General features: G+C 43.6%; 1 protein-coding gene across 2 annotated transcripts in view; it reads left to right on the top strand.

The window, feature by feature from the left end:
* The window catches only part of MYRF (myelin regulatory factor), a 163,872-nt gene that overhangs the window by 130,704 nt on the left and 7,475 nt on the right, over positions 1-25,693 (top strand). Inside the window, exons 11-25 of one of the 2 annotated variants that reach the window (XM_054972970.1) lie at positions 1,285-1,375; positions 2,339-2,404; positions 5,721-5,921; positions 8,064-8,172; positions 9,588-9,697; positions 11,431-11,591; positions 13,975-14,047; positions 14,922-15,010; positions 15,947-16,015; positions 19,984-20,072; positions 20,479-20,637; positions 21,279-21,572; positions 22,287-22,374; positions 24,207-24,281; positions 24,405-24,510. In XM_054972970.1, the coding sequence (XP_054828945.1) occupies positions 1,285-1,375; positions 2,339-2,404; positions 5,721-5,921; positions 8,064-8,172; positions 9,588-9,697; positions 11,431-11,591; positions 13,975-14,047; positions 14,922-15,010; positions 15,947-16,015; positions 19,984-20,072; positions 20,479-20,637; positions 21,279-21,572; positions 22,287-22,374; positions 24,207-24,281; positions 24,405-24,510 (1,780 nt within the window). The remainder of the gene's footprint in view (positions 1-1,284; positions 1,376-2,338; positions 2,405-5,720; positions 5,922-8,063; positions 8,173-9,587; positions 9,698-11,430; positions 11,592-13,974; positions 14,048-14,921; positions 15,011-15,946; positions 16,016-19,983; positions 20,073-20,478; positions 20,638-21,278; positions 21,573-22,286; positions 22,375-24,206; positions 24,282-24,404; positions 24,511-25,693) is intronic. The other variant, XM_054972972.1, reaches the window with a different exon arrangement.

Here is a 25,693-nt window from a genome sequence, read left to right as displayed (position 1 = left end):
AAACACAAGTCTCCTATGCTGATGAAGCAGTTTGAATCTGACTGAACATTGTTCATCAAAGTCAGCATTAATCTTTATGACAAAAATCCAAGGCTTAATTTTTAGTCACCACCAGATTTGACATGATTATTTGCACATACTGCTATATGTAATATGGTACCTGTATGTTGCCTTCTGTTGAGCAAATAGCAACTTCTGTGAGTGAGTATGTGTGTTTATATCAGGAAAGGAGTGCTGTGAAGCCCATCCCTCGACCTCAATCTGCTTTTAACATTTTAAAAATGTGGAAAGTACTGATCACAGGATCATAGTTACACCTTAGACGCTGCTTTCAGTGAACAAGAGTACATCCTTATAGGCCAATGTTTCTAAGCTACTAGATCTCTCTGCTTTTTCTTTATGAAAAAGTAGAGACCATAAGTTTTAAGCTTAGTATTTCCAGTTTAATCTTGCACTACAGACTGGAAATTAAAAAGTTTTTTATATATATATATACTGGTTTATAAAGATTTAGTTTTTGATTCCTCAGTATCTTAGTATGTATCAAAATAAGAGTCCATGATGCATTCAGATTTTCAGTCCCACCAGTCAAAAAGTTTGAGAAGGTTAAATGCAGAAGTCAGTGACTACCAGTGTCACCGTAAGCAGAGTTGCATCCTTCTAAGTTCATTGACTGTAAAGCTGCTTCTTAATTCACCATCCCGCGTGAGCATTTTCAGCACAACAAATCCCTTTTGCTCTAAGATGGGGGTTCCTATATTCCAAGCAGAGAGCTCCAACTCTCAGTCCCGAGGGGCAACTCAAAGAAAGGCTTTCTGTGCAAGTTGGTCAAGTTTGAAAATCTTACAAGCATGGTGATTTAACTAAAGAGTTAATGAGAGGTGTGAATATCAATTGCCCATTTTAGTTGTGCTTTGCAGTTCAACAGTATTCTAAGCTTTTTAAATAGGTTGGTTTTCAGTGGTTGTTTTTAGTACCATTAAAGCATTTTGAGTTGGTAGTTTGGCACTCAGGAAAAATGAAATTTGGTCCTCAATGGGATCATCCAAATGACTCAGACATTTTAACATTAATTTATTAACTTCATCTATACCCCACCTTTCTCCCCATTGGAGACTCCAAGTGGCTTACATCATTCTTCTATCCTCCATGTTATCTTCACAACACCCCTGTGAAGTAGGTTAGCTTGAGAATGTATGACTGGGTCAAGCTTCTATGGCAGAGGGGGGTTTGGGTGGAAAATTTGAATCATCATGTCTCCAACCTCTTTTGTGACATTTTCAGATACTTCATGTTGGTTGTTGCCTTGCAAGCTCATGCCCAGAACCAGAACTACACTCTGGCTGCTCATATCTCGGAGCGCATCATTGTTAGAGTAAGTGACTCTTTTCATCCTTTCACTCATTTCCTGATCTCGAGTACACACTTCGTTTCTCTTTCCTATACTGTGGGTTTCTTGACACCTTCTCACTGTTACCAAATTGTCCCTGTTCCTCAGCACTTCCTGCTGCCACATCCTACTCTCCCCTTGACTTACTGCCTCAAAGTCCATTCTTCCTGGCTAGCTTTCTGGATCCCTATTGTTTCTTCTACACAGAGAAGTCTTTTTTGCAAACACTAAGAAGAAAGTTTATATTCTTGAAGGTTTACAGGTTCCCACCAGAGACATGGGCAGGGATGAAAGCTTATCCTTGGAAAAAAAAACATGCTCAGAGCTATGCAGTGCACCGTAGCGCTTACGCCCTGACTGCACAGAAAGAGAGTTGCCAGCAGGAATGGCATGGCATGACAATGACATTGTGTAGATGCTATTCATGTAAATGATTATACCATTCTGCTGTCCACATGCTGCTGTCGAGAAGCACATCAACAGGCAGTTGTAATCCCACCAACAAGAGCTCTAGAGCAAGCTGCTTGGGTCAGATATTTATCAGCTCTCTGCTGATGTCAAACCAATCCAGAGGATTGCACTTGTGCAGACACACTTTAAGGTTCTTGGGAAGGGACTGCAAGAAATAGAAGGCAGGAGTTATGACATAATTACAAATTTTAAATGAGACAGTGAGTTATTGGCTATGTATTATTTTGAATTCTAACACATCAGTTCTGAAACTGCATAAAATTGATTCAACTATTTCAGCTTCATAGCAAGCAACCAAATTGATTAGTTTCTTGGACTTTGGGTAGCATAACTTTGGGGAATGGCATGTGAAGAGACCATTTTTGGTCCCTGCATTGGCAGTGATTCTGATCAAATAGGGAGGACATTAGGCTGTGACTTTGTGGTTGGCTGTCTCCGCCCTGCTCCCTTTTTAAGTGCTGTGTCCATTTCCTCTAGCAAAGGGCCGGTTCGGGGGTAAAACTCAAACAGAGGGCAGACGGGGACCCCGGAGTCTGCAGACAAGTAAGTAGCATGCTGAACTATGCAGTCTCCGGGGTGGAGGAGGGGGGCTCTGTCGCAAAGCAATGGGGAATGGTAGACAGGATGGAGAATAGAAGCTTCTTCTCTGAACAAGCTTAGGTGGGCCTTCTCTGTGAGGCTAAAGATGTGTCTGCACTAGCTCAAATTCATGGTTTGGTTGCATATCAAATACCCAACTGATGTGCATAATCCATAGTGAAGGTGGTATAAACACAAGAGGGATCATGGAATGAATCTGCACTGTGTCATCAGCAGTGCCACACAGATGTTCCATGATGCTTTGCTGCTGCTGTTATTATTGTTATTGGTTGTATGCAGCTCCAAATAGAGTTTCATGAGCAAACAAGACACATCCCTGCCCCGAGGAGCACAGCGTTTACATATTGAGAATAGGAATTCATCATAGGATAAGGCTGGACAGGAGAAGCTATGGAACGAAGGGCTGATTATGACAAATGGGAACATTTCACATGGGAATAAGATTACACTGAAGGTTTCAGGAAGTTGATGGGGTTTTTGAAAGGGTTTTGAATGATAGAGGATATATAAAGATATGAGAGTAATAACAGGATTTATGTAATGAAGTGTTCAAAGCATTTCACATGTGTTGTGATCCTTACAACAGCCCTCTAAGGAAGGCAATATGATTATCCCTGTATTGGAGAAGGGAGGGGCTGAGGGGGGCAGCTTGCGCAAGGGCACTTACAGGGCTGTCCCCAGCAGTGCTCTAAGCCCACTGACTTCAGTGGACTTACAAGGGTTTTGGCAGAGATGAGCCTGTTCTGTAGGAGCAGCTGGTGAGCAGCTAGGCTGCCTCAGCTCTCAGCACGTGGGTGGCAGCATGTAAGTGGTTCAGAGAGTTCCAGGCATCAGGAACACCAAGGGAGAACAGGGGGGATTATTTAAGAGAGCAGGAGGAGACCCTGGGGCAGCTGAGCTCATGGGGCAACCAGTGCCAACACCAATGGGCAGTATTTCCAGTTGGGCCCACTGGGGAGGAGACATCATACTTTGGACTCTGTGGGTGGGCAGTTCTCTTTTCTGCATTCATGCAATCCTGTAAGTTTGCATATTGTTATTGGAAAGATAGCACAGCCACCTCCAGAAGTCAGCATTCTCACTCTTTCACAAGTTGTTGCTCAGGTGAGCTTTACAGTATAGAACCAAAAACCAGGCTATGGTCCTATAAAGTAGGTCTAGAACAGATTGCACAGCCTATGGCCTTCTGCCACTGCTTTATTCCAGCTCACTAGCCATGTGTTCTGGCCAACCAGGTGTTTGAGACCCCTTCACTTTGTAGCCCCAGGCAGGAAGCAAACACAGGAGCTTTGAGCCCAGCATAGGCTGCTGTATAGGGTGAGAGGGCTACACTTGGTTTCAAAGGCTACAGATTGTGCATGCTGTCTGTGCTCAGCCATGGAAAACGTACAGACTGTGGTGGTCCCTGTTCCCTCTGATCACTGCCAACTGGAAAGGGGAGAAGTGTGAGTTGCAGTGCCCCTCTTTCCCAGGTTCTATGGATCAGATTGAAGTACTGATGCTGTGCAGCTATGCCTATCTGTATGTGTCCTGTGCTTGAGTTTTCTACATGGTGATATCATAAAAGCAGTTCCAAGAGCAGATAGCACAGGGCTCTGGATAGTTTTTAACTTAACAGAGGAATGATGGGATGTAGCTTCTATGTAATGTATAGATTTCTAATGAGAGTGAATTTAACTTGTACTGAACTGAAACACTTGGAATTGGTTGCTTTGCACAGTTCTGCTTCTGTGAGGCTTGGAATGAGGTAAAGAGTTCTGCAGGACATTGAAGATCTAACCAAAACTTCGGAGAGTTCATCAAACATTGCCCACATGCTTTTAAGAAACCTTTAAAAAAGAAAATAAAAAGCAGAAGAATTCCCAGAGTGTTGAGTTCAGCTTCCAGTGTTATGTACATGGCTTTCCTTATTGCCTGCAGTACTCTTAAGGGCGTCACCTTAGAAACACCAAGCCGCAGCATGAATAGAATGGTTTTCTATCTACCTTCATGCAGATATGAGCATTAAACATCGAACATCTTGTAAGGATTCCATTCTCATGAGTGTTGGGAAGAAAATGAACATTCTGGAACCAGCTGGATAAATTCTCCTCCTCCCACCTTGCCCCCGCTCTGCCTGGCCCAAATTTTATTACCACCACTTTCTAAACTTTCGTTGACCATGGCCTCTTTTCTGTTCTGCGGCCCTTGACCACATTGCCATGAATTCTGAGGGGGTGTGCAGCTGGTTTTAGGGATTAATTTAACTTTCTGTCACTATTGAAGGATCCTTGGGGGAAAATGGAAGGGGGGCAGTAGCACAGAAAGAAATTTGAAAGGAGATGATCCTCACTCACCCCCGGTGCATATGGAAATACACTGAGACACTACATATTGATATTGATTCTTCTTGCTATCTTTTGGACTGAGCCATTGCAGAAGTACCTTTTCTTTATCACTGAGGAATCACAGCCTGCTCCCAGTTGTCTGGAGTTAGAGTCCAGGGGCTGCCTGATCAAAAGTGTGTGACCTCAAGGTGAGCCCAGGAATAACTCTGTTTAGGAATAAACCTCTACTGTGGCTGCTTACTCCTTCCTTTCCCTTCTGCCAATCTCGAGTTGCCATTGTGTTTCATCACCACTCCCTACAGATTACACATGCCACTTGCCTAGTGATCCTTCAGGGGGGTTGTTTTGTAATTGGGGTGCTTTAACACAACCAGGAAGTTTCCGCACTGAAAGAGAAGAGAGCTGCTTGAAACATAAGATTTCTTTCTGTGCTGCAAAGGAATGCTCATTAGGTCTGTAAACACAGGGTGACTCAAAGCCAAGACTCCTTGTACTTAGTTGGCAAAATGGATCAGACAATAAACAACAGTCGGTTACATGAAAAGTAGAGCTATGTGGCAAAGTAGGGTTTGATGGAGGTTGTCTTCTAACATGGACAAAAAACTGTATGTTCTCATCCACAATGATATCTATAAACCTTGCAAAAAGAGGAATCTTTGTAATACTCTTTAAGGCAGTGATATAATCTCACCTTGCTGCATGATTGCATACTGCATTTAGCGGCCTTCAACCTCAATTGCCTGTACATAACATATCTGCAAAGGATTTTGTTTGTAAATACACTGAAAGGTCCCTGTAATAGGGTTGCCAACATAAAAAGATTTTTAATTGCCATGATAGGCTGAGATCTGTGTGTATGTGTGCTCCAACTGGCTAGCCCCCATCCAATCATCCCCAGCAACTTTGGGCTTCCTTTTTTTTTTTTTTGGCAGGCCTCCAACCCAGGTCAGTTTGAGAGTGACAGTGATGTACTCTGGCAGCGTGCTCAGCTTCCCGACACTGTGTTTCACCATGGCCGAGTGGGTATCAATACCGATCGTCCTGATGAAGCCTTGGTTGTTCATGGTAATGTGAAAGTCATGGGGTCCCTTATGCATCCATCGGACATCCGAGTAAAAGATGACATCCAGGAGGTAAGAGCTCATCCACAGGTTCACTGCCTTGGGAATTCTCAGAAGTGTCTTTAGCAGAAATGCTTATGATAACAGGATAGTTCCGTTCAGTGTGGGTTCATCTCACTACTAGGCAGCCTGAGAACATCATGGAAACAAGCCAGCCTAGCATGAGGACTGGCAAGATTTCTGCTGAGGACAGTTCAGGAGCTGTAAAAATATAGGAGACCAAAATGCAGATCAAAGGTTAAAACAGATAGTATCAAACTTTGTATTAACTCGTTTGCTGTTTCAGAACTCTCAAGCTAAGCACATTATAAAAGTTAAAATGAATTATCCTTGCTCATAGATTCACAGTCTAATACAGAAAAAGGAAAAGAGTAACACAAAAGCAAGGACAAGAATAACAGTAGGGCTGTTTTCATACCAAGGATTTCCCATGTTTCAGCCCCCCCAGCTTGTGTGGGTTTTTTTCCCTCATGTTTCCACATGATGTCATCCTCTGTTCATGCACAGACTGCTCATTTGTGAAGAGCTCATTGCTTCCACACACACAAAAATATGTTCTTTATTTTAAACCTGTTTTTAAAAAAGGGTTTCACAGACACGATGCTTTCGACAGGAGCTGTTTCTTGTATCTGAAAGGGAAACTGCAGATGCAGCATTTCAGTGAAGTACTAGTTAATTACTCGGAGGGACAGTCCCTTGAAGCATTCACCTTACAAGAAAATTCACCTTACAAGAGAACTGCTGGCACCTCAGCCTATTTTTAAACAGGAGGAAGGATTGTTCTGAGGTGTCCCTGCAAGTACATGGAGGTTTTTTTAAAGGCTATTAAAAGGTATTACGTTGTTTCTATGCAACATTACTCATGCTCTACAAAATAAAAAAAATTAAAATGGTGGGTGGAGAATACAAAGGGTCACATGAGAACATGAAGCTGGGCGGGGGGCAGTTTCAGTGCACATCAGGTGTGAAAGGGAAACCACAGCTAACAACGGAGAGAAAAAGGATTGCCCTTAGTTGTCTAGCATCTTTATTGCAAGGGTGATTTCACACACTTTTGCATAAGCCACTGGATAACCACAGAAAACCACCCTGGTGTGGAAGCAGCCAAAGAGCTGTTAAAGAGGGTGCTGATTAAGTCTGATTAAGAACATAATGATGCACCAAAAAGCCCCAAAGGCTGTTTCCAGCAATGGTCTGCCAGATGCCTTCAGGACATGAAAGTGATAGTCCTTCCTTGTTGTTTGTCCCTCACATTTGAGGTCCATAGAATTAGCATTTAAATAGATTAAAATCTCTATATCTTTGACCATTTTGTGTCCAGTCTGCTATTGTGTGCCAGTATCTCCAATGCCATTTGATATGTTTCTGATGCAATATGAGCTTGAATTTAGCTGCAGCTACCACCATGAGAGGCATTCCAGCACTTGGAAATCCAAATATTAAGTACTCTCACCTGTATGTCTGACATCCTAATAAAGGCACAATTGCACACACTAAAGCCTTTGACTTTTAAGAAATGAGAACAGTGAGATGCTGGTCTAGCCAATACACCAGTTCCACAAGACTCTCTAGCCTCAGTCTTGGGAGCTTCTCAAGGCTGTAGCTATGACTTGTCCATCCCAGTTGGCTCTATTTCTCAGAAGCACACTGTGCTTCAACCTGGGCCCAGTTGTACACTCTCGGCTTAACCTACAGGGTTGTTGTGAGGATAAAATGAAAGAGATTAGAATGACTAAAGCCACTTTTGGTCTCCAATGGGTAGAAAAGGTATGAATGAAGCAAATAAAATATATGCAGCTTTGACTAACAATATCAAGACTCCACTGTGCAAAGTGGTTTTTAAGCTGAGTCTGAGCTCCTGGAAAGTGGGTTTCTTACTGTAACATAAGGGCTGAATACTCTGCCACTTCCCTGGTCGGGAGAGCAGTTTAATCCAGAATGCAGGCAATAAAGAATACAGACCTGAAATCACTGTGTACATAGGATTGTAATTCCAAATGACTCTTTATCTGGTGTGGTAGGAGGTGGGGATGCTTTGACACGAAGTATACAGGGACTGAGACTGAAGGACAGCAGACATTTGGATACTATACACTCATCTATTAGACTCATCTATAAAGACTTTTCACCTATTTGTCTTTTCTTATGGTGCAGGTGGACACCACAGAACAGCTGAAAAGGATCTCCCGTATGCGACTTGTGCACTACAATTACAAGCCAGAGTTTGCTGCCACTGCAGGTCTTGAGAACACGTCTGAGACAGGTATAGTTCCTGTGCTGACCTCAGGTTTCATACAGTTATTACTGCTCAAGAGTTTTAACAGTGCATTCTGAAGCAGAGTGACTTCCTTTTAAGTACATTGACTTCAGTGGACTTAGAAAGGTGTAACGCTACTTAGGATGGCACTTAAGATGGGCAAAAAAGCCAAGATCCGCCTTGAGTTCACTAGATCCATAACTCAGCATATCTCTGCTTTTCCATTCTTTGGTCCTTCATAATGGGTATTACCCTTCAGTACAATAATTCCAGACCTATCAGAATATACATACATGTTATGTGCAGTAGGTAGGTTGCTCATTTTATGAATGAGAAACAGCCACAGTATCTTGTTTAAGAAAGCAATTTGGGGAATGGATGGGGTATAATAGCTAGATCAGTGAAAATCTCAAGATCTGCAGGACTTGAGGAATACTTTGGTCAGTTTGGTGTAGCAGTTAAGAGCAAGCAGGGCTTTAATGTGGAGAACCGGGTTTGATTCCTCACTCTTCCGCGTGAAGCCAGCTGGGTGACCTTGGGTCAGTCACAGCTTCTTGGAACTTTCTCAGCCCCACCCACCTCACAGGATGATTGTTGTCAGGATAATAATAACATACTTTGTAAACCACTCTGAGTGGGTGTTGTCTTGAAGGGCAACATATAAATTGAATGATGTTGTTACTCAAGCGTGTCACTAAATCATAATAAACCCTGATCATAGAATCACAGGGTTGGAAGGTACCTCTAGGATCATCTAGTCCAACCCACTGCACAATGCAGGAAATTCACAACTATCTCCCCTCCCCACACCCCATAACCCCTGCTCCATGCCTGAAAGATGGCAAAACATAATCAACCTTCACTCACACTTTACTTGCCAAATGGCATTGCTGAGGATAGACTGATGTTTTCAAAGACATAGGTACCGGGATCAGACGTGGGGAAGCCTTTTTTTCAACCTTAGTAAGCAGCAGGATCTGCAGTGTGGTAATTGACTAGTCCTGTGTTAGTCAAGCTGTGTCCTGTTCCTTGCTGGAAGACATTTCAAAGTGGGAGAATTTTTAAAAAACACCTTAATATGGTAACCATATTAACACTGAAATTAAAATAAAAAGTAAAGCAAACTGCTCACTTGAAGCACATGTGGAGGGCCTACTATCCATTTTAGGATTAGAACTAGAATTGGATAGGAAATAACCTATACCTGCTCCTGTTCTGGTGCACATCCCTACTCAGCCGTACAGTGCAATCCTATGCAGAGTTACTCCAGTCTAAGTCTGTTCACTTCAATTGGGTTAGACTGGAGTAACTCTACATATGATTGCACCATTAGTTCCTAATCACCCTAAGACTGCCTAGCAAATAGTTTCTGAAGTTCTAAGGTGGCACTGACATTTTGTGGTCTTACCAATTCTGTGCAGGTGTCATTGCTCAGGAGGTACGGGAAATTCTCCCAGAAGCAGTGAAAGATACAGGGGACATAGTCTTTGCCAGTGGGAAGACAATTGAGAACTTCCTAGTGGTAAATAAGGTAAGTAAGGTGAACCCTCTGAATAAGTAACAACCAGAAAAAGATATGTTAAAGAAGTGATGGTCATGCCTTTCGGAGTTGTAAGCAAATGAACATTCTTAATCTAGCAAAAAAAAATCAGAAATTTGGAAATTATTTTCTCAAAATTTTGACTTGCAGTTTCTTGTAGTTTTTTATTTGGTTACACTTTTTGAGGGGCTGTGTGCACAGGTTTGATATGAAAGAGCTCTGATATTAGTTACGTGAATATTATAAAGAAGGGGTTAACCTAAACTGGAACTGAAAAGCTGATTCAGAATGGGCTGTTTGTTTTTACAGCAAATTAGAACTTGAGCTGAAGTTAACGTTTCTCCATTGTTTTGAGCTTGAACTAGAACCAATTCCCTTAACTAGAAACCTAGTAACTGGTTCAAAATAAATAGTTCGGTTCTCAGGTGATTCTGCTGAGCAACCATTTCATCCTAAAAGAGGCAGACAGGTTAGTCTATATTTCCCAAGAGGCCACTTGAGAAACAGCGGAGAAAGAACAAGAGAAAGAACGGTAGTGCACTCTGGATCAATTGCATTGAAGATGTATGATAAACAGTGTTTTCCAACCTGTGGGTCAGGACCCCAAAGTGGGTTGCAAAGCCTCTAAAAGTGAGTCACAGGCTAGCCATCCCCAGTGGTGGCTCCTGCCCTTTTCACCCATCTCTTTCTCTCCTTCCTCGCCAGCTTCTCATATTCTCACTTTGTGACAATAATGAGGGGGGAGATGTCTGGCAACTAGCAACTTTATGATAGTAGGTGGAAGAAATAGGTAGATGGTAGGTAGGAGCTGTTCAGCACATGGAAAAGTGAGAGGAGGAGAGAAAGAGGCATGTGCGAGCATAGGCTCTCTCTTGGCACTGCTCCTTAGCAGCCCATCCTCTTGCTCAGTTCCCTGCAGTGCCTCACTGCACTCTACCTGCTGCAGGAGATGTATTGCACTGAGCCACTTGCCCCCCACCTCTTTGCCAATATCTACTGTCTTCCCACTTCTGCTCAACTTATAGTAATAATAACGTTTGATTTATATACCGCCCTTCAGGACAACTTAACACCCACTCAGAGCAGTTTACAAAGTATGTTATTATTATCCCCACAACAATCACCCTGTGAGGTGAGTGGGGCTGAGAGAGCTTCTAGAAGCTGTGACTGACCCAAGGTCACCCAGCTGGCTTCACATGGAGGAGTGGGGAATCAAACCTGGCTCTCCAGATTAGAGTCCCACCTCTCTTAACCAATACACCAAACTGGCTCTTAACCACTATACCAAACTTAGACTTGTGGGTCACCATACTGTTCTAGAGTATCACATTTTAAAAATGTGACCATGAAGGGGGGACCATTTGAGGTTGAGCTACCTTCTTAGAGGATGTACTTGTACATGTTATTTTATACTTGGTCTTGCGACCAATTCATATGTTGTTTTTGTGGTGTAGTAATCAATGGTTTTACACCACGAGGTTGCTGTATCACTTTTACTTGGAAAGGAGTTTTGAAGAAATGTGCGTATGTGAGAAAATCAACTTAATATCCTGTAGAAATATAAGCAATTTCTGTGAAGGATAATTTTTACTTTCCTTCATGGTCTATTGTCCAAAAAACTATACCATCCTCACATGAAAATGAAAGAAGTAAGGTTCATTCTGTGAGGACTTGAGCATTCCAAAAGAGAATATGAGAGAGAACCTTTCTTTTGTCCCTGACAGGAACGCATTTTCATGGAAAATGTAGGCGCTGTGAAAGAGCTTTGCAAACTGACTGACAACCTGGAGACACGGATTGATGAACTGGAGAGGTGGAGTCATAAACTTGCCAAGCTTAAACGACTGGACAGCATGAAATCAACTGTGAGCTCTGGGGCATTCAGGTACAGAGAGCTTTCAGATAAGTAGTTCACTTTACTTCTGTCCCTCCCAGGCATCAAGAGAATATGGGTTGTTGGAATATTTAACCCCCAATCATGACTAGAAAAACAAGCAGAGCTTTGAGCAGACCTGGCTGGAAATCTTGTTCCCTTGATGAAGGAATAGGCAGCTGTTAATCCCCTCCCACCACATTCATAACATACTGTGATGTAGGCAGCGCCGGATCTAGGGTTGCCCGCGCTCGGGGCAACCCTCGGCTGGCCACGCGCTCCCCGCGCTGCATGATGATGTCACTTCGGTGACATCATCACACAGGGTGGAAAGGAGGCAGCGTGCGGGGCTGGGAAGCCGCCCGCGCCATTCGCCTCCCCGCAGGCGAATGGTGCGGGCAGCCTCACAGCCCCCCACACTGCTTTTGCCTGCCCCGCAGGACAGGGGGCATTTGGCTTGCTGGGCACCCCCTGCCCTGCGGGGCAGGCAAAAGGCAGCATGGCCCCCCATGCTGCTTTCGCCTGCCCCGCAGGACAGGAGGTGGGCGGCTCGCTGCGAACCCCCTGCCCAGCAGGGCAGGCAAAAGGCAGTGCGGCCACCCACGCCATTAGCCTGCCCCGCAGGATGGGGCGGCTGGCCGCCCCCTGTCCTGTGGGGCAGGTGAATGGCGCAGGTGGCCCCACAGCCCCCCACACTGCCTTTTGCCTGCCCTGCAGGACAGGGGGTGCGCGGCAAGCCGGCCGCCCCCTGTCCTGCGGGGCAGGCGAAAGCAGCGCGGGGGGGCTGCGAGGCTGCCTGCGCTGCTGCCTGCGCCCTCTGGCAGCTGGCAGCTGCTCCCAGCGCCCCCTCCCTGGTGGCACCGGGGGCAGACTACCCCCCCTGCCCCCCCCCTCGATCCAGCCCTGGATGTAGGACATCCAAATCACGTGATTGCCCCCTTTTCCATCTGCTTTTTCTTTTGATTTTCTTACGACAGGTGAAGAGGTTTGTGATTTGGGTCTCTGAGCTTATAGGCATCCACATGGAGCGCCCATATTGTACATTACTTCACCAGCATAAAGGAATGGAGTATACCCACTCAATCCTCCACTACCAGAACATGATCTTCAGCCTGGCTAACAGTCTGAACTGGTCCAAATATGAACCTCAATCTAAATCTGCATCTTGTAGCCTCAGTTTAAAATTGAAGCACAGAGTATGCTACATTTGGAACCAAAGTTATTAATAAAAGTGATAAAAATCTTATGAGAAACCTCCAGATACATTATGAGGTTGATCTGATCTTAATTTCATACATCTGAGAATTAATATGAAGAAACATTGATCTAAAATTTCCAGCCTACCCCAAGTTGCATTTTGCAGCTTGTTTAGCCAACCACTAAGGACAAAATACATACAAGCTGCGATACGAAAGTCCCCGATTTCTGCTGATGCCTCCTTCCCAGTGCAGACTCCCACACTGTGCCCAGTGCTGATCTTGGAATTCTCCTGACTCCCTGGAGATCATTTCAGGTGGGCTGCCACAGGAGAGGGAGGCATATGCTCACAGTTCTTACTGGAAACAAGCCATTGTCTTTAAGAAATCTATAGCCTGAAAATTTTCTTTAAAGCACCAACCAAAACACCTAGGAGTGCTACTAATGTGCAATACTGAATGTGCTTATAAATAAGCACTTTTTATGCATTCTCAGTGGTTCCAATGGGGTGTTACTGTTCATTACTTGTGTGTTCTACACACAAAAATGGTACCTCATTAGAAAAATGCATGCTGTTGAGCGATCAACCTATAATGAAGTCTGTATTCATATCTTTCATGTACCAACCCCTTTTCTCCTCCATGATGAATTTACAAAGTTCACTGCCTGTGAACCTCTCAGCTACCTGTCCTGCTAAAGGCTTTTAGCAAAAGCTAAATCTTGGCTACTAAGCAATCCAGTCTCAGTGTAGTTTTGGGGACAGTGTCAGACTAGATTGGGGGAGGCCCAGGTTTGAATTCCTGCTGCATGACTTTGGGCCAGTCTTTGTCTCAGCCTAACATATCTCACAAGGTAGTTGTTGTGAAAGAATGGAGGAGGGCAAAGCTGTGTTGTACCCATTGGGGAGAAAAGCAGATTATAAATAAATACACAAAACTACCTCAGCCCACTTTTTGAAGACCTAATATAAATTCATTGGGGTTCATATACATTTGTGGTAAATTATATAAATTTCTGTAAGCAACCCCCACCCCCCAAATTAAAACCAGAGTCCAGATTCTGGTAAGAAGCTGTGATAATGTACTGCCCATATGAAGGTTAGAGATGAGACAGTGAAGCAAATTGAATGGAACTGAACTGAACTGAAATTTGATGAGTGCTGCTCTGGGAGGCACCTTACCTTTTCATTTTGTTACAGTCAAGCAGGGAGCCAGTTCAGCCGTGCAGGAAGCATGCCTCACAAAAAGATGCCTCACAAAATGGCCAGCAAGGTAAGAGGTCTTTGTAAGAGGGAAACCAGCCTTGATCATGTTCATATGGCAAGTGTGTCTGGAGATCTTCTAGAATCGAGCAGGAAATGTAACTGCTGGTTTTGAATGCCGATGAGTTTTAGATTGTGATTGTGGTGATGAGTGCTAACAAAAGGGGGATTTTTATCCATAATTCCAGGGGTTGGATGGGTGTTAGCACCTAGTGTCTATGCTTATATGCTAGTGGTATTGATGTTTGAGGCTCATGGTCTCAGTAGAGAACCATTTTTGTATACTTGGTGCTTTCCTGTGTCTGTAATTATTCCTAGATAATTATTTGAAGCATGAATTCCTGTTCCATTCATTGTTTTTGTTCCAGTCATCTGTTTCTCTTTTCCAGTGCCTCATTACATAGTCTTCTCCTAGACCAGTTCCTACAAGCCAAATGCAGGCATGATGCAGGAGATCCATGAGCAGATCTCTCAATGCCTGTGCCCCCCTTTTACTTCAAAGCATTTGTGGGGGGGGGGGCTGTAAATTAGACAGGGAAATTGAGCTGGGTGGGAAATAGTGCTGCTTCCCTGATCTAAATTTCCACCCCACCCCAAGCTGCTGTTAGCTCTGTTCAAGTGGAAAATATGTGTATGGTTACTTATTCCCATTGTCATGTCTGTTTTGGTCTTCACTGTCCTCCTAATAGCCCCTCATTGGCCGAAGTAGCCCTATTCAATGTGATAGCAATGCTTTTCTAGTGAAGCATCTATTTTTTTCCTGGAGAGAGTGGACTAAAATTGGCCTAAGATCTCTGGGAAGATGGCGGTCACTACAGCCTGCTATACTTAGGGATGATGAATCAGAGAAAGCTGTCTGATGTTCTTCTCTCCCTCCCTTGCAGCCCCCTTCTGTTGTCACAGACCAGGCTTGTATCAGCCAGCGTTTCCTACAAGGCACCATCATTGCCCTAGTGATCATCATGGCATTCAGGTGAGAGTCTGCATGTTTGGCCTATTCTCTTCTCCCACTCTGGAGGTGAGTGTTGTCCATGTGGCACATAGCCAGGGCAGCCTTCTGATCTGAAAGCAAATGGGCAAGTCCCATTTATTCAGAGCAGAAATTTGAAATCAAGATGAACTAGTGCTGCCTGTTTACTGCACTGTACTTATGGTCCTATGTTGAGGTGGGAGGAGACAATGGAAAACATGACATCTTACATTTAATTAATATATAATAAAATGTAAAACCAGAGATCTGTGATCAGATTTCTTGTTTGGTTTTTTCATTTTTTTTCTGTTTAAGGCAGCCACAATGAGGTGGGACAGAGTTGGACTGAAGGCCTGACTTCACAAGATGTGTGATGCATGTCAGGTGTAGGGTCCCCTGACCCAACTCATGTCACATCTCATGAAATTAGGCCCTGAAAATGTTGTAGAAATATAGCATTGTTTAATCCTGTCCTCCACACTGTATCTCAATCTAAATCTTATTCTGCAGGATAAAACATATAAGCATTCTTCATGTACCTGCATCGCTTCACCTACAAGGCAAGGTGGGGGAGGGCGGATTAAATGCCTCTCCTCCCCAGTGCTGCTTTCCTGATTTGGATCATCCCCTCCCTCCCCTTCCAAGCCTATTTGAATTTTAAAAAGAAAAGAAGTAGGAGATCCAGTCACGACTCGCAGCATCTTGTTTACTTTGATCCTCATTTCTATGGAGATACCAGGTCATGCCAGGCTGTTGCTGATTGGTGCAGTTGCATTGACTGCAATATTCTTTCTCTACAGCTGTTATCTCTGAACTGAATGGATAATGGCCTCACTGAGCCTGTCTCATTCATAGACTCATATATTGTGCTGTTTGTGTTTCTGAAACACTGAAAATCTGCAGTTCTGGATGCTTAATTCCCCCCCTCCTTTTTCCTAGTGTGGTGTCCATGTCCACTCTCTATGTGCTAAACTACCGCAATGAGGAGGATCTTGTGGATATTGAAGGGTATGTAGCCTCTTCTCCCTCTCCTTAGGTCACATAATGAAGATACTGATGTGAATTCTTTTGATTCCTTGGTAGGAAACCTGCAATCATAAGAGATCCACCTACAAGAGTATGAAAAGGTGCAAGGAGATCAAATGTGATACCTGGAAAGTCAGATTCCCTTAGAAATCTCTAATACCAGTTGTAGTCTTATGGCTTTTGCTTTTAGTTCAGTGGACAAAGAGAACTCACTTTAAATACTTTTAAATAGAGGGTGAAATTTTGTGTTTACAAGCAGATTGTAATGTGGATCCGTATCTTGGGTAGGTTTATTTATTTAATTTATTTATTTGTATCATCTTTGTATTCCGCCCTCCCCACAAGTGGGCTCAGGGTGGATAACAATCTGGGATCTACCAGTTTTTTTTTTCTTGTCTGTGTTTGACTGACATGGCTATCAAGCTTCTTGGTATCCTCCCTGTTTTTGCAATAGTGGTGTATTTCTATCATATATGCTGGGCAGTGGCTTATTTTTTCCTATCAGCCGTCCTGCCCTTCAAACATCTTGAAGCAATGCTTTTCCCTCACAAAAACTCTTCAAAGTACACTAGACTAGCCCAAAAATATATATTATGTTATTGAATTTAGAAGTTAAAGTCAAAGTAAAATATATTCCACTAGAATGCAGGAACTATTTTGTGTCAGTATTAGGTGGGTAGCTGTGTTGGTCTGCAGTAAAACAGCAGAATTTGAGTCTAGTAGCACCTTAAAGACCCAACAAGATTTTGAGAGTATGAGCTTTTGAGAGTCAAAGCTCGCTTCTTCTTTCCCATGTGTCCAAATGATGAAAATGTCATCAATAAATCTCAAGTACAGGAGGGATGTTAGTGGGTGGAAGCTGAGAAAGTGCTGCTCCAAGGCAGCCATGAAAATGTTGGCATATTTTGATACCATGTGAATGCCCTAGACTGTGCTGTTGATCTGAAGGAACAAAACTTCATGGAATCTGAAGTAGTTGCAGGTGAGGACAAACTGGCAGTGCTTGGTAGTGAAGTCAGCTGTGGTGTTGTCAGAGATAGTGTTCCTAATGGCTTGTGGTCCATCTTTGTGGGTGATATTGGTGTATAGAGACTCAACATCCACAGTGGCCAGAAGAGTGTTACCTGGAAGATTGTCAACTATTTTCTCAGGAAGTTTGTGGTATTGCATACATAACAGGAAGCATAGGGTCTGAGAATGGCGTCCATGTACCTCAACACCCCAACAGTGATGGTGCCTATGCCCGAGATAATCGAACATCCTGGGTTGCCAGGATTGTGTATTTTGGACAGAAGATAGCAAGTGCCTAGTAGAGGTTCCTGTGGTGTATCCATGTATATTTGTCTTTTTGTGTGTGTGCGCGTGTGCACGCATGTGCGCGCGCACACTGCGAGGGGGGTGATTCCTTTAATATCCTGTTTAGTTCTTTGGGTATTCATGAGTGGGGTCTGAGATTAGTTGTTTGTAGAAAGTAGTATTTGTCTTTCGGCCTTTTGAATGTAGTCAGATTTGTCCGTGATGACAACTGCTCCTCTTTTATCGGCTTCTTTAATCATGATGTCTGGACTGTTTCTGAGGCTGTTTATTGCATTTCTTGCCCCATGGGTAAGGTTCTATTGTGGGAGATGATGTTTCTTGATCATGTCATTTTTGGCTTGGTGGTGAAAGCATTCTATATAGAAATCTAAGGTGGCATGTAGACCATGGGGAGTGGGGGGTGTCCAGGTAGAGTCTTTCTTCCTGTAGTGTTGGGTGTGTAGCAATTGATGGTCAGTATGTTGTCCATTGGAAGGTTGGAGCGGTGGCAGTTGGTCAGCATGCAGTAGTTTGAGAATTGTTGTGTTGTGAAAATGCTGTCTCTCCATCCATGTTCTTTTCTGAGGCTTGATGAAAGTACTCCTTCAGACACAAACAGCAAAAAAAAGGTCTCCACATTACCACAGAACTGTATCGTCTGTGTAGATTTAGTGGGGCAGGAAGATAGTCCTCATGAAAGAACAGATTCCTCTGCTGGGCTGAGAGTGTGCTGCGAAGGGTTGACAGCATTGCTGGAGGCGTTGTTCCAATGGCCTGCAGCATACATGAGGCTAAACATCGTCAGATGTTTGTCAGTTGTAGATGGCTTGCTTTCTTCTGCAAAAATCTTGGTAAATGGGTTGATTCCTTATGGAAATGTCCTGTTCAGAGAGGTTGTCATTGATCTGTTCCTGCTTGCAGTACATGACACTGACCAGATGTTTAAGCAGTTTCTTGGAGAAAGCATGACACAAATTTTCCCCATAATTTGTACGATAGATAAGTGGTTTGTAGTGGATTTTTTCCCCAGTCCCTTAGATATAATTTCCAGTCTTCTGCATTTGGTAAGAAAGATAATACCAGTTTGTACCGGTGCAAGTTTTTTTAAACATTTTGTACCAAACATACAAGCATACTGTCTTTGTATTGTGAGTTTGGGTTTGTTTGTTTTTCGTAGTAGGAAATTGTACTTCCCTTCATGACATAATTTAAGCCTGTTGGGACTGTGCCCTTGAATAATCCAAATGTTACACTTAAGAAACCACTTATGCAGTATTCAGAATAATTTGGCAAATTACATTTCACAGGAACATAATTGTGCACAAAATATACCATTTCTTGAGAACAAAGAAATAAGGAGAACTGAGAAAGACAACATTGAGGGTGGGAACAGATTTCTTTTAGAGAGCTGTTAGGTTAGGGCATTGAGCCCCAAGCATCTGACCCAGCCCTGCCCATCTTTTCCATGAGTTATGGGTGTCCTCACATGTACCCAATTCAAATCACCATTCACTGATTATGTTCCAAGCTTCCTGCTTTTATGTACTGTTGTGCTCACAAGTTTTTGGCACTTTGTATCGTTATTGGAATATTCATTACTAAATAACTGATAAATCTCTCTCTTGCTGTCTTCCCCTTTCTCTTCCCTTGTTTTCCTTCTGTTGCATTTGTTTTTTTCTCACTCTTCCCACTGCTCTTCCTGTCCTCTCTGCTGATCTCAATTTTCTTTTGTCTCTGTTTTCCACGTGGCCCCCCTGTCTTCCCTGCTGTCTTGTAGTTTTTTTGCTGTGCCTACCACTTGTCTCCTGGCTCTTTTTCGGCACAGGGGTCCTGGCATCCCAGTTGCTCTCTGCCCACGGTACGGTGTTTCTTTTTCAGTATACTGTTGATGTTAAATATTTCATTCTTTCGGACCTGTTGTCTAATGTCCCCGTGCCTTTTTAATATCTCTTCTGGACAAAGAGGGCAAGTAACTGATGAGGATTAAAATTAAAGGCTTCAGTGGATATACTGGAGCCAAACGAAGTGTAAAAGTCTGAGCTGAGATGAGTCAATTGGTTGGCATACTACTTAAGGAATTAAGAGACTTAACAGCCCAATAGTAGTATGCTTAATCAGAAATAAGCCCCATTAATGTCAGTGGAATTTGCTTCCAAGTAAATAGGCTTCATATTTGCTGTCTGTCTGAAAACAGGAGGTGCTCATGGCTCCCAGCAAAATTCAGAGTGTGAACCCTAGATCAGAAGCAGCCACTGCTCTAGCAAAGAAAGCGCTTCTGCCTTCTTGCACTTGGATAAACAGTCCATGGATTGGGGAAGAAGGATTTGCAACAGCAGCCATGAGTGTAAAAGCTGTGGGAATTCTCTTTTCCAGTAATGTCCCAGTCCTTAGGCTGCAGGAGTGGGATTTCTAGAAGCATCCAGGAATGTATCTGTGGTTGCAGAATGCAGTCTACTCCTGTCTGTCCTAGCAGTCTTCCTGCTTTCCATATTGTTGCCTGCCTTTTTCTTCATTTCTGCAACATGCTCACTCTCTCTGGTTCCATACTTGACCCCTTCACAGTCTCTTGTTCATTCTATCTTTTCCTGTTGCTACGTGTGCCATATCTTTATTTATTTCAAAATTTCATGCCCAGATTTTTCTTGCATTTTTAGATCAAATCAGAACATTGATAAGAATCAGTTTCTGTATTCTACTGCTGCCTCATCAGATGCACCTGATGGTGGTCCCCCTCCACAGCCTGGTAGGTAGCAGTTGCAGCCATCATTGAGAAAATACATTTACATGTACAGCCACCAAGGTGGCCATCCTAAGCCAACAAGTTCCTCTGCTGAAGGTTGTGTGAGGGGGGAAGGCGGAAGAATGATGTCAATGTCTATGAAGAGGCATGTAATTTTGTTCTTGGCCATTTCACACCAGAACAAGCTGTGACAAAAATTGAGCTTCTCTCATTATGGACAACTTCTGCTCACTATGAGCAGGTGAAAGGCCAATTTCACACATACACACACAGAGAGAAAGTTTGCATGGATTGAGAGAAATAAGTCACAAAGTGGTTGTATGAACTATGGTTTAGTGCCAGAGATTTTTGGATACTGCTTCAGCTGTTGGCTATTTGACTTACCTAACATGTGTTTTATATCTTACAGCCACAACACATGTGCCTGAATCTCTGTATGGCTTGTCTGCCCATAGCATAAAAGTGTGCTTCAACCCTCCTTGCTTCTCCATGTGCTGTTCTGTTCCCAGCAATGCATCTTCTACTTCAGCTACAGAAACTACCACTGCTATCACCACCAACCGGACAGGTGAGGACCATTAAACCCTAACAGTAGTGAGGGATTGAGTTCTGTCTCTCTCTGTGTGTCTCACCATATCTTCCAGAATGGGTGTGCATCTGCTACTTTGGTTACTTCCTATATCCTCCAGTAGGGCTATTGTGAAATGTCTAGCTATCCAAATATTTTAGTCTTATTTATTTTAAAAAGCTGCTCCCCAGAGGGAACCTGATAAGGCAAAGCATGGGTGTATAACACTACAACCTTTCCCAGTAGTTCTTAAATACTGTGAAACATGTGTGGTGTGTGTGAGATTCTTGGAGCATCTTCTACTTCATAAAGTAGAGTAGAAGTATAGTATAGTAGAAGTAGATAAAGTACTGCAGTTACAGTACTTTATCTAAATGTACACAATCTTTTTGGAAGAACAGAAACCACATTAGTCTGATACAATAACAACAAAAAACAGATTTTAGCATGAGCTCTCATATCATAGGTAAGAGCCACCTCCCTCAAATATATGAAGTGGACTGAGAGGCCTGTCAAGATAAACGGTCTATCTAGTATATTCCCCACCACCACCCATATAGTCTGCCTTTCTTGCTGAGACTCAAGGAAGATTTGCTTGTGGCTGTTTAATCTTAGTTTCTGGTTTACTTTCCCCCTTACAGACCGCAGCCTTGTGTCACTCTTGCCGGTGACCAACATCAAAGCCAAATCTAGGGGAGTCACAGGCAAGGCAGCTTCCCACACAAAGTGGCCAAAGATGTCTGAGAGATCACGGGGCTTTGGTGGTCCCAATGCCAGCCCATCCTCCCCCTTCACCCACTTTCAGAGCAAGTCCAAATACATCTCCAACCTCCCTCTAACGCGCAACAGCTTCCTACCAGGGCAAGCACGGCAGCAACGTAGCATCAGCCAACAAGGCCTTGAGGAGCCCAGAACAGGAAGCCCCAACCAGGAGGGTAAGTATTCCCTTTCCCCCTGCCCTGCTATATGTAGGTCTGTACCCAACAGTGTTTTCCTTAATGGGCTTGCTGACACTGTCAGGTGAGCTATTCCTTATTGCTGCTTTTTCTTCCAGATCTGTCCATTCTCCCCAGTGTTGCCAACCACTGCTCTGTTTCTTGCAGCCAAATCTAAACCTTAGCAGAACTCTCTGAATCACTCTCATTATTCCTCCCTGTGATATTGTTCACAGAAATCCAAAGTCAAATCTTCTGTGGGGCAATACCCAATATCAACCCAAATAATACTGCACAAGCTTACACTTGGTCTGACTTAAAGCCCTGGGGATGATGCTGCATACCACATACAATTCTAGATAAAGAGCTGTTGACAAACATCAGATTGTGGAGCTCTCCTGCAGCCTTCAGTTTTCCTATCTCCTCTCAGCTGTATGGGAAAGCGCATAGTTGTATAGGAAAGAGTATCGTTTACATCATCCATGCCCCTTCAAGTTCAAAAGATTGTGGATGCCCGCACATTCTTCTCTTGGCCAAAGGACAATGTCACAAGAATAGGAATATGTGGTTCCAGTGTAAACAACTGGGTTTAGAAGGAAGGGACTTCCTTCAAAATGCATTGCTATCTTTCCTTGGGGCCTCAGAACCCTTGTGGTTTTGCTTTATCTCCTGGCTGGAGACGTTCCTTCACTGAGAGTTCTTCTCCCCACATAGGAGCAGCTCTTGTATTGCAGTCCATTTCGCTGCTGGGGAGTAATGTGGCCATCACACCCCAGGCCTGTGTTGCTGGTGATGAATGCAGGTGAGCATGAGAATCAAAGACTGGAATTCTTTTTTTAAAAAAATACAGTTGTCTTGGTAATCTAAAGATATCCGGTGGGGATTTTTCCAGAAAGTCCCTGTCATCCCATTATGACAACTAATATACATCATTTTTATGGTGGATGATAAAATTCTCATTTGGTTTAGGTTCAGGTGAACCATGGCCAGAGAGTAGGGGTGTACGATTCAGTATACCTGGTCCCAAAATACCTTATTGGTATATTTCGGGTATATTTGGAAATACCAGTCATATCTGGAATTTTCAGATATACTGCTATTGGGGGTCTCAACTAATCCCCATAATTTTCAGGATTAACTGGGTACACCATTTCAAAGGCCACAGCAGCTTGTTTTACTTACTTTTGCAGGTTTCCCTTGCCAAAAATGGGGAATGGGGATGGGGATGATTTTCACAGGCAAATCTCACTGCTCATTAGGAGGAGCTCAACTGTCTGTCCAGTCATAATTCTCTCATCATCATGATTGGACAGATAGTTGAGCTCCTCTTAATGAATAATGCCATTCCCCTGTGAGAATCACCTTTCCTGCTCCCTTTTTACCAGAGAAATCTGCAAAGGCCAGGGGGCAAGTTGATCCAACCAGCTGAAGCATCAGGATGAGTTTTTTGGGTACTGCTTCCTGTTGCCAGGTTGATTCTGTTGGGATTCTCTGGTTTGACGTTGGTTCTGTTGAGCTATGTTGGTTCTTTTTGCTCTTGTGTGTTTGGTTAAGGCTTTTTTGCCCTGGATAAAGTGTTGGATTTTCTTCCCATATGAAGCAGTGGAGAGTAATTGGGGGTACATGGTTCAGGGCCCCATAGAATGGACCCATTGAAGCAATCTTCTTGAAATTTGAGGGTCTTTAGTGCACAGGCATCTCTCACTCTGCTGCAATTTTGGTGTAATTTGGTTCAAAAACAGCCCCTCTGGCCCCCTGGAAAGATTCCCTCATAGGGAATTATGGACACAGTTAATTTTGGAATCCTGAAAACACCCTGGATCCAAATACAAACCCGCCATATGAGGTCCTGAATATGGGGAATACCTATATTTATGGCCTTTCCAATACCCAAATCTGAAAAATATCTATTATTATTATGGCCTCTGAGCTATAATGCTGGCAGCTGGAGATTGAAGATTGATTGGGGAAACATTGCAGCTCAGTGGTGGACTGCCTGCTTTGCATGCTAGATATCCCCAGTTCAGCTCCTTGTATTTCCAGTTTAGATGATTTGCTGTGAAATACCATTCTTTGCTAAGACCTTGCTGCCAAACTAGGTAGTGGACCTTCTAATTTAAGGCCACTTGATATGTTCTCCCAGCTTTGATTATACTTAAAGAAAAAACATCCTAGAACCTCACTGAACTGATCTGAAATTATTTCTGCAAGTGGATTGGATACACTAGAAATGTCCATGGACCAAGGATTTCTGTCTGCCCAGTATGATTTTCTTGCCTTCTTCTTCCACTGCAGCTCAAAATCCCACCCCCCACTCCAATGGTGCTTCTAGGGGACAAGGACCCCAGAAACAGCAGGAGGGAGGGGGCGTGAGGGAATCAGAGGTCAGACATGCAAAGGAGGAATCAATGAATGACAACCCACCCCCATCTGTGGAAATCCTCTGTGGGATTCAATCCATTATTTTGATTTCTTAAATAGCCTCGGGGGATGCTGTAATTAGGCTTTAAATTCTTCCTTAGACTATTAATTACAGAATTCCATTTGCAACCTCTGGACAGTGTTCGAATCTTAGTTCTTTTCCCTCAGCACGTGACTCTTAGACATTATTATATCCTGTTTGTGTATATATAGGATGGGCAACATTACCTACCGCATTCCCATCAGCAAGTTTACTGCGGTGAACACGAACCTTACCTTGGAGATGAAGTGAGTAATAATTCTTGGGAAAGAAGGGACTGTGGGGAAAATCAAGAAGTGTCATTGTTTCATGTCAAAACTGCTGCCCTTGTTGCCTTAAACCAGAAGTCTTCTGTTCCTTTCTCTCTCTAGTGCTTCCTCTACTATGTCTGGCTATCTTTGCGGTCTCATCTCCAGCAACCCATGTCAGCACACCACGAAGAGCACAGGCAGCTTCACTGATACAGCTGACACCCAGGTAGAGTTACAAACAGCAGGGCCTTTATGCTTAATTATGTGATTTTGGAGAAGTGTAGCTAGTGTATACATTTTTGTTAGCAGCCTTGGGCTGGTTCCTGGAGAGGCGGCATAAAAAAATTCAAAATAAATAAATGTTGGTCAAGAGGTGGACAGCTGGATCCAACCAGTTTTCCTGCTAGTGAAAACAGAAGGATATATCCCCTTCGTCCACCCAAAAAGGCTGTCCTGAGGATCATGGAACCTACACATACAAAAGCTATGTGGGACCAGGGCATGGAGTTGAGTGAAGGAGTTGGCTGGATGCAACCTATTCTTGAGAAGGTAGAGTTTTCTGGACCCTGCGAGAGAAGAGAACATACATCACCCCACTAAGGATGTTTGTTACAATTGTCATGGAAAATAAAATATCACTCTTATTAGTAAACTGAATGTTCTCGAATTCAACAGTATTTTAATTCTTCTATGTCTCTGTTCTCCATTATCTCTGTCCTTTTGTCTATCTCCCTTTTATGTTATTTCCCCTTTTATTTTTTCTTCCTTGCCAAGTGGGGATTTCCCTGCTGGGAACAGAAGCTGGAATATGCACCTTGCTGTATGTTTCCCTCTTACTTCCTTACAAGAGAAAGGAACCGGAAATGAATGCACTCATTCATCTTCGTTCTTCTGTGCCTCCACACATGGGGACTGCGCAGGCGCAGGCCAGCCGCCGGAGAATTTTCTAGAGCTTCCAAGGCTCCGAAGGGGCCGTTTGTCGCGCGCCTCAGCGACCGTCTTCCCGCCCAAACGGTCACGTGATCCTACAGCGACCAACGGCCCCTTCCCTCAGTTCTCTTCTTGCCGCCGCTTGGAGAGAACGTGAGCTTCGTTGCTCTGTGCTTTTTTGTGCTTCGTGCTTTATTCTGACTGATTGCTTGGCTTTTGACTTCGGACTTCGTGACCTCGACTATTCTTCGGATCTCGTTTTGGACTTTGTTGTGGACTCGATAATTTGACTCGGACTGTTTTTGACCTTCCTTTCGCGTGCCCCTGAAGATGGCCTCAAAGGCTCTCTTCAAGCATTGCCTCCAATGCCACACGAAAATGGCCAAGACCGATGGCCATGAACTGTGCCTGTTCTGTTTGGGGGAGACCCATAATGTGACGGCCTGTAAAATTTGCCAGGGTTTCACCAGCAAGGCCCG

This window comes from Eublepharis macularius, chromosome 2, assembly GCF_028583425.1.
Source record: "Eublepharis macularius isolate TG4126 chromosome 2, MPM_Emac_v1.0, whole genome shotgun sequence".
In the NCBI taxonomy this organism is placed as follows: Eukaryota; Metazoa; Chordata; class Lepidosauria; order Squamata; family Eublepharidae; genus Eublepharis; species Eublepharis macularius.
Note: the sequence above shows the minus strand (reverse complement) of the source record. Positions and strands in the feature narration are given on the sequence as shown.